This window comes from Pseudopipra pipra, chromosome 3 (genome assembly GCF_036250125.1).
Source record: "Pseudopipra pipra isolate bDixPip1 chromosome 3, bDixPip1.hap1, whole genome shotgun sequence".
NCBI lineage: Eukaryota > Metazoa > Chordata > Aves > Passeriformes > Pipridae > Pseudopipra > Pseudopipra pipra.
This window is the reverse complement of record NC_087551.1, coordinates 80,354,585-80,376,578: the sequence shown is the minus strand read 5'-3', so window position 1 is coordinate 80,376,578 and position 21,994 is coordinate 80,354,585. Positions and strand designations below refer to the sequence as shown.

General features: G+C 39.1%; 2 protein-coding genes across 2 annotated transcripts in view; one reads left to right on the top strand and one right to left on the bottom strand.

Moving 5' to 3' along the window:
- Positions 1–21,994, bottom strand: part of CGA (glycoprotein hormones, alpha polypeptide) — a 349,628-nt gene that overhangs the window by 39,881 nt on the left and 287,753 nt on the right. The window lies entirely within an intron of this gene.
- Positions 1–21,994, top strand: part of ZNF292 (zinc finger protein 292) — a 59,633-nt gene that overhangs the window by 10,954 nt on the left and 26,685 nt on the right. Inside the window, exons 2-4 of the mRNA XM_064650007.1 lie at positions 16,467–16,621; positions 17,140–17,218; positions 18,538–18,673. Of these exons, the coding sequence (XP_064506077.1) occupies positions 16,467–16,621; positions 17,140–17,218; positions 18,538–18,673 (370 nt within the window). The remainder of the gene's footprint in view (positions 1–16,466; positions 16,622–17,139; positions 17,219–18,537; positions 18,674–21,994) is intronic.

Below are 21,994 nucleotides of genomic sequence, written 5' to 3'. Positions count from 1 at the left end.
ACCTATGCTGCAGGAAATGCACGTTTCCAGATTAGACACAGTTATTTCTGGCTGTTTTCCTATTTTTAATCTGCCCATATGCCAGTCTGATAATTAAAAGAATAGGTAAATTAGATTTCCTGGCAATGGATAAAAGTTTACTGTAATGAACATCCCACCACATTCATGAAATGCTTGTTTAATAGCCAACTGCTGAGTCTTGTTTTTAACTAAACAGACTAAAATATGTATGTTGGGATGACAACACTGAATTGAGACCTGAATGAAAACCTGAATAGAAAGAAATGCAGCCTAGGACTATAAGGAGTTCACTTCTTATGTAAGGATGCAAGAGAGAAATTAGACACTGATGACCAGATCAGAAAAAGCATGTTGAATGCAAAATGTAGAAAGATTAATGGCAAGCCTAAAGATAAGTAATTTCTAATACTGGATATGGCAAAGCATGAGGCTTAATGAAGTTATTTACTGGTGTTTTAAATAACTTACTTGTTTTAAAATAGTTTATGGATGTACCATAAGTTGTCCATTCATTTTCTAGGTATTTTTCTAAAACTAGCTAGTTTTTGAATTCTAGGCAAAATAGTACTTAAAAATAATGAGAGGAAATTTATCTTTTGTTTTACCTCTTTCAGTTTAATAGTTTGCAGCCTGAGCTCATGCAGTATCTTCAGCATGCCCAGGTGAAAAACATAGAAATTGCTTGTGCCTTTTAACTTATATTTGGGGAAAGAAACATCTCTCTATTAGCTAACAGAAGGTTCTGTGTTTGGTAATTAACTTCCAGTTTTCTCTCTTTCTTCTGCTGTTTGGTTTTTTTTTTATTATTATTGTTTTTGTGGTGATGGTAGATGACATAATTATTATGAGAGTTGCAGCAGAGCCCCACAGACTCTTCTTCTATTTTTGCTTCCGTATATGCTGGGGTGCTTTTTTTCAAACCTTCCTCCAGCGTAGACTCTGCCTTAAAAATATAAATATATTTTTCAACAGCGTAGTAACATCTGTCTTGGTTTTGTATCTCTAAACTGGGGGCAGTGGTACTTCCCTGCTATTCAAAGTTATATACTTTATATATATCAGACTGTATATTGGAGAACAATCCTGGATATTTTCACTGTTACTTTATCTGCCTAATGAAGTAGAAATAGTTGGATTAGGGTCATGGTTAACTTTTTATGCTTGTGTGCTGAAGGCTCAGGGTGCTAATGTCCATAAAAATTGAATTGTAACAATAGTTTAAAAAAAATCCTCAGAAAGTTAATCTTGAGGGTCTTTATGTGGTTGGTCATCATTACCTGGATTCTTCCCACAATTAGTCTTAACTCTCTTTACTAGAGATATGCAACCGAGAGTGTGAGCTACAGTCAAGTAGTTGTAAAGAACCATCAAGGTCATTAACACCTTATGTGGTGTAAATACTAGGGAACAGAACAAAGGTCTCTATGTAACCTTTGTCGACCTCACCAAGGCTTTTGATACTGTGAGCAGAAAAGGTCTGTGGCAGATTTTGGAACGTTTAGGTTGTCCCCCCAAGTTCCTTAAAATGATCATCTCACTTCATGAGGATCAGCACGGCCAAGTCAGATATGGCAACACACTTTCTGAGCCCTTTTTAATTAAGAATGGTGTGAAACAAGGCTGCGTTCTCGCTCCTACCTTATTCACAGTCTTTTTCAGCATGATACTCCAAAGGGCCACGGCAGACCTCAATGATCAGGACGGTATCTACATCTGATATCGTACTGATGGAAGCCTATTCAACCTAAGGTGTCTGAAGGCCCACACTAAGACCTTAAATCATCTTGTCCGGGAGCTGCTTTATGCTGATGATGCCGCCCTTGTTGCCCACACAGAAGCAGCTCTGCAGCGTTTAACATCCTACTTTGCAGGCACTGCTGAGCTCTTTGGGCTGGAAGTCAGCTTAAAGAAGACAGAGGTTGATGGAGACATCAACCTGCCCCTCAGGAAGTCCCCCATCATCCCCACATCACCATTGGCCAATCAGAGCTCAAATCAGTCCAGCAGTTTAATTACCTAGGTAGCCTCATCTCCTCAGATGGTAAGATCGACGGGGAGATAGACAACAGGTTGGCAAAGGCATACAGTGCTTTTGGAAAACTCCACAAAAGAGTTATGGCATAATAAACACTTGAAGAAAAGTACCAAGATCAGTGTTTACAGAGCCATTGTGCTGTCCACTCTCTTGTATGGTTCCGAATCATGGGTCATCATGGTCATTGCCACCACCTGCGACTCCTAGAACGCTTCCATCAATGCTGCCTCCGTACAATCCTAAACATCCACTGGTCAGATTATGTGACCAATACATCTGTTCTAGAACAAGCAGCAGTCACAAGTATTGAGGCCATGTTGCTGAGAACACAGCTGCGATGGGCAGGGCACGTCTCCAGGATGAAGGACCACCACCTCCCTAAGATCTTGCTTTATGGTGAACTTGCCACTGGCTGCTGCAACAGAGGAGCCCCGAAGAAAAGATACAAGGACTCCCTGAAACAACATCTCAACCTTGGCCATATTGATCATCATAACTGGTCTACTCTGGCCTCAAATCGGGACGTCTGGAGACACACCATCTATAACGCAGCTGTCTCCTTTGAGAACGCACACAGGATCACTCCTGAGGAGAAAAGGCAACGCAGAAAGAATCGTGTATTGCAGAATACACCATGTAAGGAGTCTTTCTGCTGTGCCTTTTGCAATCAGATATGTCTGTCACGTATCGGCCTCATAAGTCACCAACGTGCCTGTAACAAATGTGGATAAAGCCTTCCCAAATCTTCGTTCGTGAAGCCCAGCCATGATGATGGTGTAAATACATGTAGGGAAAGGAGGGGGGAGTTCAGATAATCTATGCATTCTTGCATTTTCAGAATTGTCAAAATCAATTGTTTCATTATTGCACAGTCATAGTAACTAGAGCTGCAGGGAGTTTTACTAAAAGAAAAAAAAATCCAGAAAGGAGACCAAAGTAGATGTGGTTATTTGGAGAGAATCTTTTTCGGCAGGAGTTAAAAAGTAGCTCATGGTAATTTTTACTAACTTTCTATCTTTGCTACACTTTTGTGTTTTCTGATTTTTGTGGATTGATATTAAACTTATTTTGCATAATAAACTACATAATAGGTACACTATAAAAGCTACTGAATATATGTATGAATGTGTAGTGGTTGAATAAACTGAGAATATGAGTCACTAATTGCAGGGTAGGTTATGTTTTCTGGATTTCAAATGTATTCTAATTCTTTCTAATAAATCAAAATTAGTCAGAAAGTAGTATCAGTTCTTTAACAAGTACCTTTTCTCAATGTGTGTTCTGAAATTGCTGTTGTCTCCAAGAAGTCTCCGGGAGGATAGCTTTCCTCAAGTATGAACAGAAGTGTTAGTGCAAGACTTGATTTCTCGCTGTTTCTGCACGTCCCCTTTTCCCTTTCTGGTGGAGCTTGAGCATAAAACCTAGATCTGTATCATCAATGTTTGCAGTTTTACCACAAAAAAAAAGATGTGCAGTTACAGGTCAATTTATTCTTTGTATTCTGGTTTGGTAGACAACATTTTAGATTTACATGGTTCTGAAAATCAGACTGACTGAAAAAAAAGATGGTGAGAGGAGAATGTTTATGTAAGGAAAAAAGGCTTATAGATGGGTAGAATTTTGCAACACTGTTTTACAGATTAAAACTGTTAAGGAAACTAGTACTTAAAAGTACTGGAGCTATTGCTTTTTTTGTTTAGATAACACCTAAAAGCATTAGTTTTTAGTAAGTGATGATTGTCTATACCCGAGAGCGCATACCCCTGTGTATCTGGGTACTGAAGGTACCAATAATAAAAATCAGTGCCATCATGTAGGTGGTATTTCACTCTGAGTACAGAACACAGCATAGATGGGCTTTTTTTTTCCCCCCGTGGAAGGAGAAGCATTATAGTAAGAGTGTTCAAGAGTATAAAAACATGCATGCTCATACACTACAATGAAACTACTTTTAATGTTCTGATTTTCTCTCTTCAGTAGATGAATGAGAAAGTGAATGGTTGAAAGAACAATTTTAGAAGACACATGTGAACCAAAATAGTGGGTGTCTGGATCAGACAAGGGGTTGACTTTGAAAGTTATCTGATCATCACTGTCACCACACTTCGTTTTACACTGTGGAACAGTCTTTGCAGTGTGGAAATTTCAGAGTGTTTTGGATGAAATTAAACTACAAGCTATGCTCCAGAAGCAGTTACAGACAGTGTGCTTCAGCCACTAATGGGTGTCTGGTTAATGGAACCAGCTGAAATAAGAAAGTCTGAAATACAACCACCTCTGATGATTTCACTGGGGACTTGGGTTCTCAGAAATGCCTTTTCTGCTGTGTGGATCTTCCCCTTGCACATTGCATTGAAACACTATAGTCATTGTGAACTTCTCGTGGACCACAACTTAACTACAAACTCCAGTTCTGGTTTTGAACTTAGTCTCTGAATGAGTCTCTCTTGACTTCATGAGTATTTCTTGGACTCCCTGATTCAGTACTCACTAATCTTGACTTGCTTTTCCTTGCTTTCAGCTGTGGGGTAGAGAAGCCAGTGGTATTGGGTGTTAGGATGGCATTGCAAAGTGTAAAAGTAGCTGGAGTTTTCTCTTTAAAGGGAAAGGAAAAAAACAGTGAAGAAGATTGGAACTGCGTCCTGTCAGTGGAGAAGAGGAGTAGTAATGGAAAAAAAAAATTGGATAGCTCTGCACCATGCCTGCAGAAATTGATAATGAAAACACTTGCTTAAATACAATCTTGTAGTAAGTGATGGAATGAAGAGTCTGGCTTCAGTCCTCTCTTCTGGGCACAAGTCAATATCTCCATTAGAATTAAAGCAGCATCATCTCACTCTTCAGCCAAAGGCATCTTGGTTTTCTAGAGCTATACTTTGCTTAACAACTTCATTGTGAAACTATTTAGAAGACATATTCAAAGCAAAAATAGCGTATCAACAGCTTAAAATCTTGAAAGGTTTTAGAAACTAAAACTGAGTACAAATTGGTATTGATGTTTTTTGATTATAACCATAATTTAAATAGTACTTGAACACTAGAAAATATAATTGCATTTGATTATGTCATTGTATTGGGTCTGATTGAGATGGAGTTCATTTCACCATAGCAGCCCTCACAGTGCTGTGCTTTGCACTGGTAGCTGGAAGGGCGTTGATAACACACCAATGTTTTGGCTGCTGCTGAGAAGCACTGGCACAGCATCAGTGCTGTCTCTCAGCATTCCCCCCCATCAAGGGCTGGGGGTGGGCAAAATCCTGGGAGGGGACACAACTAGGCCAGCTGACCAAACTAACCAAAGGGATATTCCATCCATATGATGTCAGCTCAGATATAAAAGCTAAGGGAAGGAGGAGGAAGGGGGGGACATCTGTTATTTACAGTGTTTGCTTGCTGAGAAACCACAACACGTGCTGAAGCCCTGCTTCCCAGGAAGTGGACGGACATCGCTTGCTGATGGGAAGTAGAGAATAAACGTTCTTTCTCTTTGCTTGTGCACACACAAACTTTTGCTTTTGCCTTGTCTCAACCTACAAGTCATTTTCCATCCTGTTTTTTCTCCCCTGTCCAGCTGGGGAGTGATGGAGCAGCTTGCTGGGCACCTGGCATCCAGCCAAGGTCAACCCACTACAGTCATCCTTAGTTTTGTAAATACAGTCTGATATTCTGTATCTGATGGAGTTTTACTGTTTGATTCTGGATTATATTGTTGTATTATGTTGTATTATAATAACAAACCTGCAAGAGCTAATATTCTCTCAGCAGTCGTCTAGCTACAAAGTCAAAGTAACAATGGTTGTTTGCCTTGGTAAAAGTTTGTTTACCCTGGTAAACAAATACTGAATCAGTTAAGTAGTGCCAGTTTTCATTTGCATAATTAAACTGCTTTGGAAATTATTTAGAAGTACAGTGCTATGTTGTCTTGCTGTAAAATGACCTCTCCATGCACAGTTCTAAATAAATAGAAACTGATTTTGTTGATTTTGTTTTGGCATATCTGTGAGGGCAGCAGTGTTTCAGATGGTGCTGTTTTGTCTGATGCTTGTGGACAGGTTTGAAATTTGTGTGCTTTTCTGTGTAAGTTTTTTTGTAATCTAAAAATCAGTGTGCCTGTAGGGCATCCCAACTAAAAAACCAAAATGGAAACAGGTCATTTATGTTTGAGTTTCTTTGTTGGAGGCAAAGTTGAAAGGGGAATAAAGAGGGATTATTACTATGGTGATTCAGAGAATGCCTCGATCAGAGGGTACTCCTATTTTTTTTATTTTCCTCTTCTCCCCCATACTTTTTAAAATGGGCAGGAGGTATGATGGGGTCCATACTATATAAACATTCAGTTTACTCTTTCAAATGCTTTAAAAATCATCTGTTACAGTATTTATTTCTAGTGCCGTAAATGGTGAAGTCTCATGGGCAATCTGAGGTAGGCTTGGTTTAAATTAGACATAGCAGTAGTAGTAAGGGGTTTTTTTAACACGCAGAACTAGTTCAAGAACTATTCAAGTTTTTACTTGAATACTCTATTTGATTCGCTTCTTAGTTGGATAGTTTGTCCTTGTACAAAGTGGTCATAAATGCTGGTTACATCCCAGCTACTCCTTAGCTGCCTCTAGCCTCCTCAAATTAAAGTGCCTTTCATGGGAACCTTAACCTAACAACTTAAAAGGAGTTGTAGCAGTTGGCTTTTTATGTATGAAGTTCTTGTTCTCCATCTTCTGGTAAAACACTGAACAACAAGGAGGAGAGAAATCACAACAATAAAACACGGTCTTCAGCTCTAGGAGCTGTAGATCATTGAGTCTGAGAATGATGGTATTTTAACACCTCTAGTTTGTTTTGGTGTCCCCTTAGGAGATAACTTTACTGTGTGACTTTGCAAAGACATCATCTGGTACTAATGCATTGGTACAAAAGCCTGTTCACTCCAGATACGTCTGAACTTGGATTTCTAATATATTTTTAGTATCCCGACTAGTTAATTAAAAAGGAAATGTGTTATAAAGCTATTGTCAACCAGTGTGTTCATTTTCCTTACAGAAGAGAGACATAACATTTTTAGATGCTGTGAGGACATGGTTGCCTAGTCCATGGTTCTCTGCTCATTGGTCATGCCTACTATCATCCTGGTCATCTTTTAATTTACAATGGGTTCTTGGGGCAGGGATGATTTGACTACTGCAAAGCAGGACTAATGCTCCACTTTGAAGGGAGAGATCTGTTCACTTCGAGATTTATTTCTGTTTTACCAGTTCAATTCCATGACTTTTCATTTGATTCTGTAATGCTACTGGGACGGCACTGGAGTTGCACTGAAGACTCTAGGCCAGAAGCCTAGCTTAGTTTGTAAACTGTCATAAATTGACCTCAAAAGTAAACTGTTATCAGCTTTCCAGGAATTTGAACAATGCTCAGTTCTTTAGTGGTTGCAGTAGTCAGTGAGATTATACTTCAGGCTCACAGATTTACTCTGAAAAACACAGCCCTCAAGTTGAACTTCGCTTGAATGAAATGAATATCTATCCCCAGCGCAATAGCTATGTTTTCCAGAAAAAACAAACAAACAAACAAACCAACACTTTTATTCCCCTAGTGTTAAGTCAGAAGACAGCATCAACATCACAACTGTATACCTAGCTACTTGATTAAGAATCCACATCTCAAGTCATCATGTTCCTTGTTTCATCTCTTGGGATTCAAGGGCTTTGTCACGAACTAAGTTGTCTTGCAATTTGTAGCACTTGCTGTCTCTCTAGTACCCATGCTCTGTTTCTCTTTAGAGTCTTGTAACCTCTGCATGCAATTTGAGAAATTTCTTCATGGCTATCGTAAGAAGACTAGAGACCCTTTCTTTCTGTTATCTTTATTCCTGGAAAGCAGTGTCTTGGTGAACATTCAGCATTTTTTGACTCCTTTCATAAAGGTGTTTTATTTCTCACTTCACTGTATTGTTCTGTTCTTGATCTGAAGAATTTATGTATGTACAACAAGGTTATATATAATAGTATAATTTTTACATTGCAGTTAGACATAGTATAACTCATTGATTTTTTAAAAAATACTTTTTGTTTATATGTATTTTCTGTAGGTATTTCATTAGTGAGTTCATCAGTATTAAAGAGAAGCACTGTATTAATTTTTTAGAGATTTCATCTCAGATATTTTATTTTCTTTTGAGCAGTAGTTAGACATAAGCAGTTGCAGCTCGTGACTAGCATACCTTTAAGGTTATCAATGTGAAGCATATGCATGGGAAAATACTTTTTCAGGGAGAAGCAAATAGGCTTTAGTTTTGGAAGTGAAAACTGACTTAAGAGTACAGACCCTTGGAGTTAGTATTGTGAGGGGTGTCTTTAATCTTACTAATTGGGTTATTTTTGTAACCGAATAGTAGACTGCTCCTTTATTGGAAAAAAAATAAAGTAGAGAGAAATTATCTGGACCTACTAGTCAGATTTTTAAACCCTTGTCTTCATTTAGTGATTATCTGCAAGGTATGGAGATAAATGCAAAAGGCAACAAAAATGAAGTACAGAATCATGAAGGGGAAAAATATTTTTTACAAGAGACACAGTGAATCTCACTCATCTAAACTTCAGTAAAATTACTTTTGCATGTCAAAAGCAGAAAGATGGCAGCTCAAGAAGGATGAAATGCGTAGGATTTTGAGATATTGAGATATAGTGGCCAACGTTTCCATTTTAATTTCAGTTTAAGTTTTGGTAAGACTCTCAGATTACTTTCGGGGCTCCACTTCAGTTTTGTAATACAAAGATGACTGTGCTGGTAATACAAAATTGGGGAGCATCATCTGTTCTGTTTTCTTCACGGGTCATCATAGTTGCATTGACAGTGTTCTTTACATTCAGCAGCAGTCAGTTGGCATAAGAAGACTCTTTCAATAGGTATGATAAGTATTTTCATATCCTTACTGCTGCAGTGTCTTGCTTTGTCTAGTTCCCATGGCTCATCATTGCAGGTTTTAGTAACTTGGACATCAGCAAATAGGAGTTAGATGATTATTGTGCATTACATTGCTGAAGTACAGTTGTGTATATTCGAAAGGTAGTTCTTGGTTATCTAAAGTAGTACACAAGAAATTCGAGGAAGCAAGAGTGGAAATAATTGCAAGCTGGTCGTAACATGGAGCTTTTAAAGGTCAATATTAGAGTTACCACTCCCTTTTTGCACTGTTCATTAGCTGACCACAGACAATATATTTCATGACCTGAGGGAAATATACACAGTTTTATTTTTCCTCAGTTTGTGTGGGAAAAGAAAACTGTACAGATGATGAGTAGCACTTGAGTAGTACTTATGTGGGAGAAATAGTATGTGGTACTGCAAAATCTTCTTCCTGTCACTTTTGTTGTATGTTTTTAAAGGCAATGCCTGGCACTAGATCTGAGTTTATAATAAGATCTAATGTAGAAGACAGCTGCTCACAAAGAACATCTGTTTGAATCATATTTGGGGTTACCTGACCCAGGTGCAGCACCTTGCACTTGGACTTGTTGAACTTCTTGTGGATACTTGTTGATGTTTTTGTGGATACATTTCTGAAGCTTGTCTGGGTCCCTCTGGGTAGTATCCCTTCCTTCTGTGGTGTCAACTGCATCGCTCAGCTTCGTGTCATCTGCAAATTGCAGACAGTGCACTGAATCCCAGTATCTGTGTCATTAATGAAGATACTGAATAGCATTGGTCCCAAGAAAGAGCCCTGAGGGACACTTCTTCTGGATCAAGTTATGGTATATGTGTTCTTTCTTGCAGTCCCTTTAGTCCTAAATATCCAACTCTAAGCCAGTCCAGAGAAGTAAGTGGAACTTGATTTGACTGAAGTAGTTATGTTATCAGGCTCATTAGGGTGTACAGCATCTGTCTGCATCTTCCTTTATGATGATGCCAAACCCAGGTTCCCCAATTCATTTTCATTTCTTCATGATCCATCTAGTGATACAAGCTGTGAATGGCTCTGGTCATTAGAACATACCTGCCTTCCTCACAGGGGAGAATCTTAAGTCAAGAAGAAGGTTCTTTAAATCATGTACATGGTTCATACGGGATACCTGCTTCACTGATTTTCTCAAGTTACACTCTTTCTTGGCTGGAGCCCTCACTTTCCTTTGAAATTTCAGTTGATCCTAGCAGAATTGTAGGCATTCCTTACCAGCTTTGAATTTTTTCTTGAATTGGATCCTTTGATGGTTCCTATGAAAGCAGCTGCTCTTTTGGATCTGTTGGTTGTTGAGAGGTACTGGAGGAGTGAGAGGTGGGAATGTGCCAACTGAGGGGAGTCCTGCCTTTGTGGGAATGTGCAATATGAACCCGAAGGGGCACAGTGATCTCACTGAGAAGTGCTGTTGCTCCTGTGCTTGCCTGTTTGCATGGAGCTCTGTCATTGCTTTGCTACCTCTGCCACTGTGGAGTTTATTTCATGGAGGGCGTTCCTGCAGCCACTCTGTGTGCAGCTCCTAAAGACTCATCTCCAGATAACTTGAGCGTATCAAACTTGTTGCTTGGACTTTTCTGCTGTGTGGATATGCTTGAGGAAAGTCACTGAAATAGAGGTTTTGCTAGTTACTGCAGTGGTTTGGGAAGTGCAGCTTACCTGTGTGACCACTGTCTGTCACTTTCCCAGCATCTTAGTCCTTTGGATTTAGTAAGGAATGAAAATAATAGTCCCAGGCATACATAAATTTAAGTAAGCTTGCCCTTATCCAGATACATACAGGGTAAGAATCATTTTTTTAAGAGGTGAAGAAACACACAGATGTGGACCCCATACATGTGTAACTTCAGTTAATAGTAAATAATGCCGCCTTTTAGTATAAAACACTGCTTTGGTGTTGCAGATCTAGTTTTAGCAGAGAGGGTTGTTCAGTATAACTTTGTAAAGTAGCAAAGCATCCTCTGGTGGGTGTGTTGCTACAGCAACATTCTTGTCAGGATTTTGATAAAGGATTGAAAATGATGAAATGTATTGTTTGAAACTTACTTGTGGCTAAATATTTTCCACAGTTTAAATCATGTATATAATACATATTTATTTTTATTGTACAGATCAAGATGATTCCCTTTTTGGAGGATTCTTGACTATGTAAGCTGCTGCTAAAATAAAATGCCCATTTCAGTCTCACAGAGGAACAAAACCTTGCTGCTGTGCTCTGAATGCACTACTTGGCTTGATTAACAAGCATGTCCTGACTAGGGAGATAAATAACTTAATGAGGCCCAGGGCCGGGGATAAAATTCTTCCTTTTTATGGTTGCAAGCAGAGCACAACAATAATTCATTAAGCAAAACAGAATGAATTTGATTTTCTTTGTCCAGTGGCAGTGCTGTGTAGTCTAGGGACACTCAGACAAGGAAATCTGTCATATTTTTGAAGGGTGTGGCAGGCATAATATAGTTCATGTAATGGCTTGGAAGTGGCTGATCTATATATATGAGATAAAAATAGCACTATTTAATGCTGAAATTAGTGCCATTGTGCTATAGTGCAGACTTCTCTGCTTGCTTTATAGAGTGTATTTGCCAGTTTTAAAAGATCGTAGTAACAGGTCACCAGCACACCAAATACTTTTTGTTAGATGATGGATTCTGAGATTTTGCCGATCTGTTGATTGTATCTATTTTTACTTACTACTAGTACTAAACCTCATATTTTAAAAATGAAATCTTATTTGCTTCAATTTATTCTTATTAATCTGGATTTGAATTGTAGAGATCTTCATTGCACTGTTGTCGGTTCTGCAAGTGCTTTTGTAATTCTCCCATCCAAGTGGTAAGGTCCACATGGTATTTCTACCAGTTCCTAATTATCTGTGAGAATTCTATCTGGATTCTGTCATAATGGGCCAGCAGTCTTCAGTATCGTCCCTTGTGCAGATCAGATGGTGATACTGCCTAGCTGGAAGTGTTTTAGCATGCTGACTACTTGCCTATAAAGTCTGTCTCTCCTGCCCCATGAAACTTGAGGTCTTCTGATCTAGTTGTTACAGGTCTCCCTGGTCACTTGCCACAGCCTCCATTATGAATCAGTCTCTCTACTGAGGCTCTTGGTTTCTTCTTCAGGTTCTGGTTTTTGCTGTCTTTGTAATGGCAGGCGAGAATCCTCTTGATATTCTTCAGTCAGGCTTCTCAGATGACCAATCACTTGGTTATATCTCCCTGCCTCGTCTTTTGTCACCCCTCTCTTCTTTCCTCTTCTGCTCAACTTAACACTTTGAGACACCTCCAGGATATGTTGTCCTGGCTTGGTAACTAAGTTTGAAATGTCCTTCACTTGCCAAAGCTTGCATTAGTCTTGTTGCTTGCTGTGGTCTTTTGAAGAGGAGAGTAGTAAAGGTAGGTGGTCTACATTCAAAATGAGACATCAAGTCTTTAATAGGTTAGCCTACTGTTTCAAGTATTAAGTAAGATTCATGACTTCATAGATGAGCTTCCTAAATATCAACTTAATTTACTGGCAGAAACTATTTGGCAAATTTGGCTGTTTGGCTGCCAGGCCAGTTGTAACAAGTTTGAATGACCTGGATAAAAGCTGGGTAAAAATGGTACTTTATGCAACCTCTTACTGCCTTGGTCTAATATGTTAGCTACTGCTTGGGGGGTGGGTTATTGTGTTCTGGTTTGGATTTTTTAATATATTTAGTCTAAAAAGAGAAATATGTTCTTTCAAATGAATCAGAAAGGAAAGTAATTCATTGTGACAATGTTAGCTTTAACTATTTATCTTCAATTACAAAGCTAACTCTGTTTGAGCTAGGTAGCATTCCAAACGAACACAAAGAATTTTCCCAGCATATCTACAAATCAATATGAACAGTAAGCTGTGCTGAATTTCTGATTACCGTGTTTGTCCCTCTTTTATTCAGTAGCACCAGTAACTTGCTTTCACATTTTACCTTTACAGGGAGAATTGTTTCTTTTAAGCAAGTGTAAAATTGGTTTTATGGTGAACTTGCCACTGGCTGCCGCATGAGAGGAGCCCTGAAGAAAAGATACAAGGACTCCCTGAAACAACATCTCAGCCTTGGCCGTATTGATCACCATAACTGGTCTACTCTGGCCTCCAATCGTGAGACCTGGAGACACACCATCTATAACGCTACTGTCTCCTTCGAAAACACACGCAGGATCACTCTCGAGGAAAAAAGGCAACGCAGAAAGAACCGTGTATTGCAGAATATACCATCTAAGGAGTCTTTCTGCTGTGCCTTTTGCAATCGGATATATCTGTCACGTATTGGCCTCATTAGCCACCAGCATGCCTGTAGCAAATGTGGATAGAGCCTTCCCAAATCTTCGTTCGCGAAGCCCAGCCATGATGAAAATTGGTTAAGCTGTAATACTCATTTAACAAAAAGCAGTTGTGTGTTGTTTTCTCCAGTGCAAAAATACAAGTCATACCAAAGCATTTAAAAGAAGAAAAAGTTTATTCCATAAGGAAAAAGGATTATATATGAGCATGTTTTTATTTTACACTGTGAAAGGTGCAGCATTGATTGGTCTGTTGTATACTTAGCAAGAAACATCAAGTTAGGAAGGAGAGTTTCTTCTACAAGTCTGTGGTATTCATGTAAACCTGAAACTTGTCCTATTTGCTCTTTTAATGTGAATACTTATATCATCTGAACAAGAGGAAGAAATTGTTGCGTGTTCCATCCAAGACATCGCTTCAAGATCCCAAAAGTGAAGGATTATAGTATACTTTCCTGGAGTGTTTTTTGTTCAGCTTTGCTGTTTTGCCACTGGCATCCTTAAACATGTCACATATGACAAGTCAGTAATAGAAATCATAATACTTCTGGTTATGAGAGTATTAGGACAAAGGGAGGCTCTTTGCTTTAGTTTCTTTCAAGATTCTTTGAAGCCAAGTGCTTTGTTCTGATTTGATTATTCTAGTGCATTGATCAAAATCACCAAGTGGTACTGATGTTTGCTAATATTGTTAGCTTATTTATCCAGTTCTTCTCTGTTGCTTCTTTCATGCTTCAGCTCTGTTTTGCTCTTCCTTGATTTCTTTACCATGATATGTGGTGCTTTTTTGCTGCTGTTAGGAGAGTGTCATATTGATGGTTGGAGTAAAACAGACAATATTCCAGTCAGGTTCAAGATTCCAGTAGGAAGCACTAGATGCTGCAGAAGCATCTCCTGCTGCAGGAGAGGGATAGAGTATGTAACTTCTTTTAAGGTGACTGTGTATTAGGCTTTAATGCAGCATTCCCTAAGACCTGCATATTTCTTACCTGTTCTGCGAATGCGAATTCAAAAGAATGCAGTACGATTGATCTGTGTTCAGACTGAGTTATTTGTAACCTGGTGGTAGTATTGTGACTGCAAATGACCACATGAAACAGTTTTCTGATTCAGTTAGTATAGTTGACATTTTTTATCGAGAGAGTTTATTTTGGACATTGCCAAATATGAGAATTTTAGGTATGTTCTTAATAGTACCACTGGTTAACTCAGTACAGATAGCAAGCATAGACAGGGCAATGCTGTTAATGCTAATTTAAATTAGGCTAAGCTTAGGAGAGTTGAGGATAGGAATAGTCCGAGTTTTGGTTTGTCTTGTATTTTTTTAATGTGACTGACTTGCCTTTCAGGAATAGTTAAAGTTTGGTTTTCTTACTTTCTAATACATAAGCTTGCTCCAAGTATGATTTTATAACTTGAGTTGCATTGTATCTCAGACATAGCAAGATCTTTTAGATTGTTGCATTTGCATATTAACGATTAATCTTACCATTTCATGTTACAATGAGTTGAGAACCACTTTGTTCCATTTTTTGTTCAGGTATGTGGGGGACTTTGGAGCAGAAGAGCTTTGTTGTTTAGAGGGATCTGATTTGCCTTGCCAGAATAAACCTTGTCAGAACTGAACCACTATTGTCAAAATTCTTTTAATTATAGCTGACCTTAATAAAAAGGGGAACTGTGATTTTTGCTAAATGGCCTTGACGGTATGAGCTATGTAACTTGCTTTCACCCTGACAAACCTAATTTCCTTCTATGATGAAATAGCTGGTTTTGCAGATGAGGAGATAGCAGCAGATGCTGCTGGTGGGAGCAAGTGAGGTAAGGGAGGTCAGAGAGGCTGTTGAGAGGGATGTCAGTATCCAGGGGGAATGGGCTGACACACAGTTCAGCCAAGGCGAGCACAAAGCCTTGCAGGTGGGAGAGACTAGCTCCATGCACCAGTAGAGGCTGGGGACCAGCTCTGGAGACACCAATCCAGCTGCCTTCCTGAGCAGCCTTCAGGGTGCCCTTCTGGCAGACCACCAGCTACATCCTCAGCTGTGCTAGCACCGGTTGAGGGAGATTAATCCCTCTATTGAGAACCTGTGGGACTGCATCTAAGTACTCGTGGAGGAAAATCCTGATAAATGATAGTCAAACAGAAACAGTTTGCCCACAAAGGCTGCAGAGTCTCTGTCCTTCAGGATGCTTACAGATCCATCAGACATTCCTCCAAACAACATGTTCTAATGTCCCTGCTTTCAGCAGGATGTCAGGACAACCAAAATTACTCTCTCTTGCTCTTGGCTTTCTGCCTGTTATGCCCCTCAAGAAGCAAAGAGCAAAATTGATCATCTTAATATGACAGGCTGCGTGCAACCTGCCGTAGGGTAGAATTAGATTGCAATCTGTTAAGCTGCCCTAGGCTTGAGAGCAGGGATCCAAGAGGGATATGGTTTGGATGTTGACATGAGAACGTTACTAGCTACTCTCCCTTAATGTGTGTCTGAGTCCTTCAGCCTTGACTGAAATTAATAGAAGCCTTTTGTATTTTAGGTGGTAATGATCACTCTCATGAGTTTTATTTTGAAATCACTGTTTGTAGGTATTCGTCTGGCAAGTTGGAAAACAGCTTTTTGACTAATGATTTTTTGGTGTATAAGTGGTGTCTTTAAAATGCATACTTCATATTCCTTTCAGGGCCATGTAAGAAGCAATGTCCTGAAGATACCTGTATCAGTAAGGTGGCAAGACAGAGAAGATAAAGTAAAGGCTAGAACTTTCAAATTTACTTGCTTTAGAAGCTGAACTGTAGAGGTGAATGTCTAAAAAATGAGTTTTCAGTGCCTTAATTATGATATGCTCTTCAGGCTTCTATGCTTGGAAAATATGAATGTAAAATGAATCATATGATGGTACCACAGAGAGGAAGTGTCAGTCATAACACTTTTATATGATCAGAGAATGATTGTGTGTGGAGTCTTAAGTTCCAGTTGTTAATGAAACAATAAATTTTAATGGAAAAAGGCATGCTTTGAGAACATGCAATTCATATTAGGGAGAAGAGATGTAATCATTGAGGAGGGTGGTCTACTAGTGAGGAATATAAAATTTAAAACTTACACTTGTTCTTGAACTTTTGATTGTTTTTTCCTTTTCCAAACAGACTTTGTTGGAATATGCAGAAAAGTGGAAAACATCAGAAGACCCTCTGCCTCTGCTGGAGGTGTACACGGTGGCTATCCGAAGTTATGTTAAAGCACGACCTTATCTTACCTCTGAGTGTGAAAATGTAGCCTTTGTGCTTGAACGTTTAGCACTGTGAGTATATTCTTTTTCGTTACTAAAACCAACCTGTACAGTTTTAACTTTGCACCGCCTAAATGCTTTCCCAATTTGGTGTTAAAAAGGTTAGGAAGCACCTACCTTCCTCGTGGTGGATGCTGTATGTGAGAGAAAATATCTTTCATTGTTTGAAATGAGGCAAGAAGGACTCCTGATATAGGGCAAGCCAACATTCCTGGCTTGAAACACTTTGCTACTATTGATCTGCTTGCAATCTGAAAGTGCATCAGTTTACACAGGCTTTTAGAGGATCGGATTTGATGACAAATCCTTTTTTTTTTTTTAATTTTTTTAACAGTATCTTTAGAGAGTTTGCTTTCACAGTTTCTGCAAGAGTGTCTGGGACCTTCTTTTCTTTATGCGTTCAAAGAAAGCAAACTTTTGTAACTGATGTTTCAAACAAATAACTGTTTGGATATTAGAATAAAGAATTGTTGATTATACGTTTTAAAAGTCAAAAATTGCCTCAAATGATTCTTCCATTTGACTTCCAGAAGCTGTATTGAACTTCTACTGTGTCTGCCTCTGGATTTACCTGAAAATAAATGGGAAGAATTTCAGGCTTTTGTACAGGTGAGTTTGATTCATGGAGTGAAGTCTTAATAGCTTTTCAGAATGGTTTGGAAACTTAGGAGTGTTGAGCATGTAGCATGTCTGTAAAGAGCAAAGCCTTCAGCTGGAAATCCTATGTACTCTGCCATAATTGCTGAAGCTCATGTTCACCACAGCAGCAACTGTGGAGAAAAAATATTTACACATTATTGAAAGAAAATTCATGTTTTAAGATATATTTGTCTATTAACACTCCTAGAAATGAAATATTATCATATAAGTCATTATTTGTGGTTGTACATTTGAAACTTATGAATGAAAGGCCTCTTGATACTGCAGGATTGTTAGATCTCACAGAGGGCACTAGCTGGTTAAGGTTAGAGCTCTACTTTAAAGGAGAGTGTTGGAACAAGTTCTGCTCCTCAGTATTTATCACAAATATGTAGTGGGAGGTCCTGTCTACAATTTAGAAGAAAAGGGGACTGGGGAGGAGGAAAGAATAATACTGAAAAAGACCAGATACTGTTGACTCAGGATTCTCAACCTAAATAACATAGGAAGATGCAAGGCTGATTATTTTATAGTGAATTTTGATTAGCAACTGCCTTATATAAATCAGTTCTGAAGAGATGTGTTTGCTGAGGTGTTCCACAGCCTTCAGAGCAGGTCAAAAAATAATAGAAAAGGGAAAAGAAAGATGTGAACCTTCTTTTTTTTAAGGACCAGTGTAAGTTGTGCGTCGCTACTTCAGCTGATTTTTGCAGGTACTTCGTTTGCTCCCAAGTGTATGTCTGCTCCTAGATTTATACTAGTATATAAATGCAGTGAAAAGTATTTTAATTGATTTTAAGACTCCAGCCTGCTTTCATCTTATTTGCATAGAACCATGCAGTGAGGTCTTACAGCTAAAATCTTTCGCAATTACAAAAATGTTTTTTCAGTGTCTCCAGGACTTAGAAATTGAGCCACTGAAGCGTTTGAGAAGAGTAATAGTTTAGGCAGCTGGTACCAGACCAATACGTGGACCAGAGAAATTGCTCGTCCATTTTTAAAAGAGAGACCTATTTCAAAATTTAGTTTCAGAAATTTCAGAAGTAGCCCTGTTATTAAATCTCAAGGTGAGTTTGAGGACTCAGTTGTTTTCGTTTCTCAGCCTAAATCTTAGGCAACAGTGGCAGAAGTAAGATCTGCATCGGCTGAATATTAAGATTAGTTTGTTATATATTTAACTCTCTGTCTGGTAAGGGGTTATTTTTTCCACATAAGGTATAAAGGAGTGTAAAAGACTCATTTTTAATGTCTTTTTAACAATACTTTGTTTTGTAAAATATATTATTCAGGTGGCTCATAAAAACTTGATGGAAAATGGCAGCCGGGAACTGCACATTTTAACTACGCTTACACAAGAGAAAGGAGTGTGGAAGAACCCAGTATTGTGTGGTATTCTTTCCCAGGAACAGTTGGACCCAGATAAAGGTAAAATTTAAAATTATGGTTGGGATAAAATATACCTCGTTTTTATAATACATTGATATGTTATTGTGATACATGGAAGTTCTTTGTTTCATATAGTTTGTGATAGTTTATAAGCTGTATAAATAAATATATGTGTAGCATTGTCTGAATTATTAAGAGGTTATGTTCATAGGAATAGACAAGTTATGTTGGCATTTCACACAAAACATAATCATACCTTGAGATCTCTTGCAGTTTTCTTTATAAGCTGTGTGAAGGGAGTTTACATACAGGCTAATTTGCAATGGGATAAGTTCAGTACTAGAATACAAAAATTACTTGATGTAAACATAAAAAACCCCAAACTGTACATATATATATATATATATTTAATGAGAATGGCATTGACTCAGTTATGAAATGCCAAGAGGGCCATTGCTGAACATTCGTTTGGACCTGAGTTCTGAGAATGGCTGATAGCAGTTGTGTGGGGAAGGGTATATGATCAACAGGGACTTACAGTGATACTGTCCTCATATATTATTTCCATTGTTGATGATTGCAATTCAGAAGAGATATCCTTGTGTTAATAAGTCTTAGCTGGTTTTTTGGTTCTTTGCAAAATTGATTTTAGAATCTTTATGAAGTGTCACACCTGAGCATCTGTGGCAGAGCTGCACTGTTCTTATATCAAGTAAACTAGTTCCTTTTACTGTCTGCCTGCCTTTAGCATGGTGCCTGCTTATTTCGTATGATAATCTCTATTTGTTAACAAGTAAACAATTCTTATGTCTTTTAATGAATGCATCATAAGACATGATTCATTAGACTACTGTCGTATCTTCTCTCTTCGATCATATCTGTTCTGTATCTTCTTGCTTGACTGTCCCATTCCTCATATGGGGAACCAAAGGTTTATCCAGCAGTCGGTACGTAGGTGTACTGATTTTCTGCTTCCTTCTGCATTCCTTTCATAATGTTTCCTAACATTAGACTTGCTTCTTGACTGAGCATTGAACCAGTGTTTTCTTAAATCAGGACTAAACCAGACATTTTTCTTCCTTGAGGGCTAGTACCTGTTTCAGTGTTAGCACTTTCCCCTAGCATGCTGCCTGTTTTTCTGTATATACAGTTAGGACATTTTTTCCTCAATGAAAATAATTTTGGTGATTTTATCAAGATTTTAGTTTTGTCTGTTATGCCACATTATGGACTGCTAGCATGTTTTAACTACCCTGCTTTTGTCAGCGTGTTTTGTGACCATGTTCTCTACTGCCCCTTTCCAAACGTTTGTAAAAATGTTGGACATAGGTAGAGGTCCCTGGTACAGATCCTCTGGAAACCCACTGAGTTTGTTGGGGTTTTTTTCTTTTCTTTTTCTATTAACTGATAATTTACCTGTACAAGGATCTTTGTTTTACTACCAAGAGAGGTTGCTGTCTTCTAGGGATTTGAGGGACTTCTTTTAGTGCCTTTAGAAAATTAATTAGATGTCTCCTTTTATTCATACTACCACAGCTTTCTTGGATAAGTCCAGTAAATGTATAATCTGATTATTTTTTTTTTTACTAAAGTTGTGCTTACTCTTCCACAAGATTTACATTTTGTCACTTCTTTTAATTATTTATTACGCATCTGATAGAGATTGTGGATTTGCATGCAGTTCTCAGAGTTCCCTGGGGTACTCCTTTACTAGCTTCCTATCAACCACCCTCTAGCCATCATAACAGAAAGGTACTTGTAAGAGAGAGGTTTAATTAATATTTTACTCGCCTTATAGTTGAGGCTTTTTAAGAACTCCCTTATGAGTTCAGCATTGGGTGAGGAGGACACAGGGTAGCAAGTACAATTGTAACCATGGACTTCAGGAGAGCTCATCTTAGCATCTTTAGTGATTTTCTTGGAAGAATCCCACGGAAACAGGTCCTGCAGGGGAAAGGGGTCCAAAAGATCTGGTTGATATTCAAGGATCATCTCTTCCAGGGTCAAGAACAATGCATTGCAATGAGCAAGAAATCAGGCAAAGGGGGCAAGAGACCTGCATCCTTGAATAAAGAGCTCCTGTCACTACTCGAGCATAAGCAGGAAATACACAGGAGATGGAAGCAGAGTCAGGCCACTTGGAATGAAGACAGAGGGGTTATCGGAATAAGTCAAAATGAGATAAGAAAGGCCAAGACCCATCTGGAATTAAATCTTTCCAAGGATGTCAAGGACAACAAAAAGGGCTTTTTCAAATACATCAGTAAAAAAAGGAAAACAAAGGATAGTATAGGCCCATTATTAACTGGAGAGAGGACCCTGTTGACAGCAAACACAGGGAAGGCAGAGTTACTTACCTTCTTTGCATTGATCTTCAGTGACAAAACCAGCCCTCAGGAATCTCTGGCACAAGAGACCAGTAGAGTGCCTTCATCAAGTTCACTGATGGCACAAACCTGGGAGGAGTGGCCAGTACCCCAGAGTGCCATGCAGTCCTTCAAAAGGACCTTGACAGACTGGAGAGATGGGCAGAGAAGAACTGTCTGAAATTCAACAAAGACAAATGCAGGGCCCTACACCTGGGGAGGAATAACCCCAGGTACCATTACAGACTGAGGGCTGACCTGCTGGATAGCAGCTCTGTGGAGCAGGACCTGGGGGTCCTCATGGACAACAAGCTATCCGTGAGACAACCCTTGTGGCCAAGAAGGACAGTGGTATACTGGGGTGCTTTAGGAAGAGCATTGCCAGCAGGTCAAGGGATGTGATCCTGCCCCTCTACTCTCCCCTGGTGAGGCCACATCTGGAGTGCCGTGTCTGCTTCTGGGCCCTTCAGTACAAGAGAGACATGGAGCTCCTGGAACAGGTCCAGCAGAGAGCTACAAAGATGATTAAAGGACTGAAGGATCTCTCTTATGAGGAAAGGCTGAGGGAGCTGGGCCTGCTCAGCCTTGAGAAGAGACAAGTGAGAGGGGACCTCACCCATGTCTGTAACTATCTGAAGGGAGGGTGTCAAGATGGAGTCAGGCTCTTCTTGGTAGTGCCAAGCAATAGGACAAGAGGCAACAGACAGAAACTGATGTGCAGAAGTTCCTCTTGAATATGAGGAAGAACTTCTTTACTGTGCAGGTGACCACACACTGGAATAGGTTGCCCAGAGAGGTTATGGAGTCTCTCTCCGTGCAGATACTTAAGAACTATCTGGACTCAATCCTGTGGAATGTGTTCTTGAATGACCCTGCTTGAGTACAGAGGTTGGATCATTGTGGTTCCTTCCAACCTTACCCATTTCGTGATTTTGTAATGAGTTTGGTTTTGATGACTGCTCATTTTATCAGTGTTTTCCTGCAAAGTTTTTTA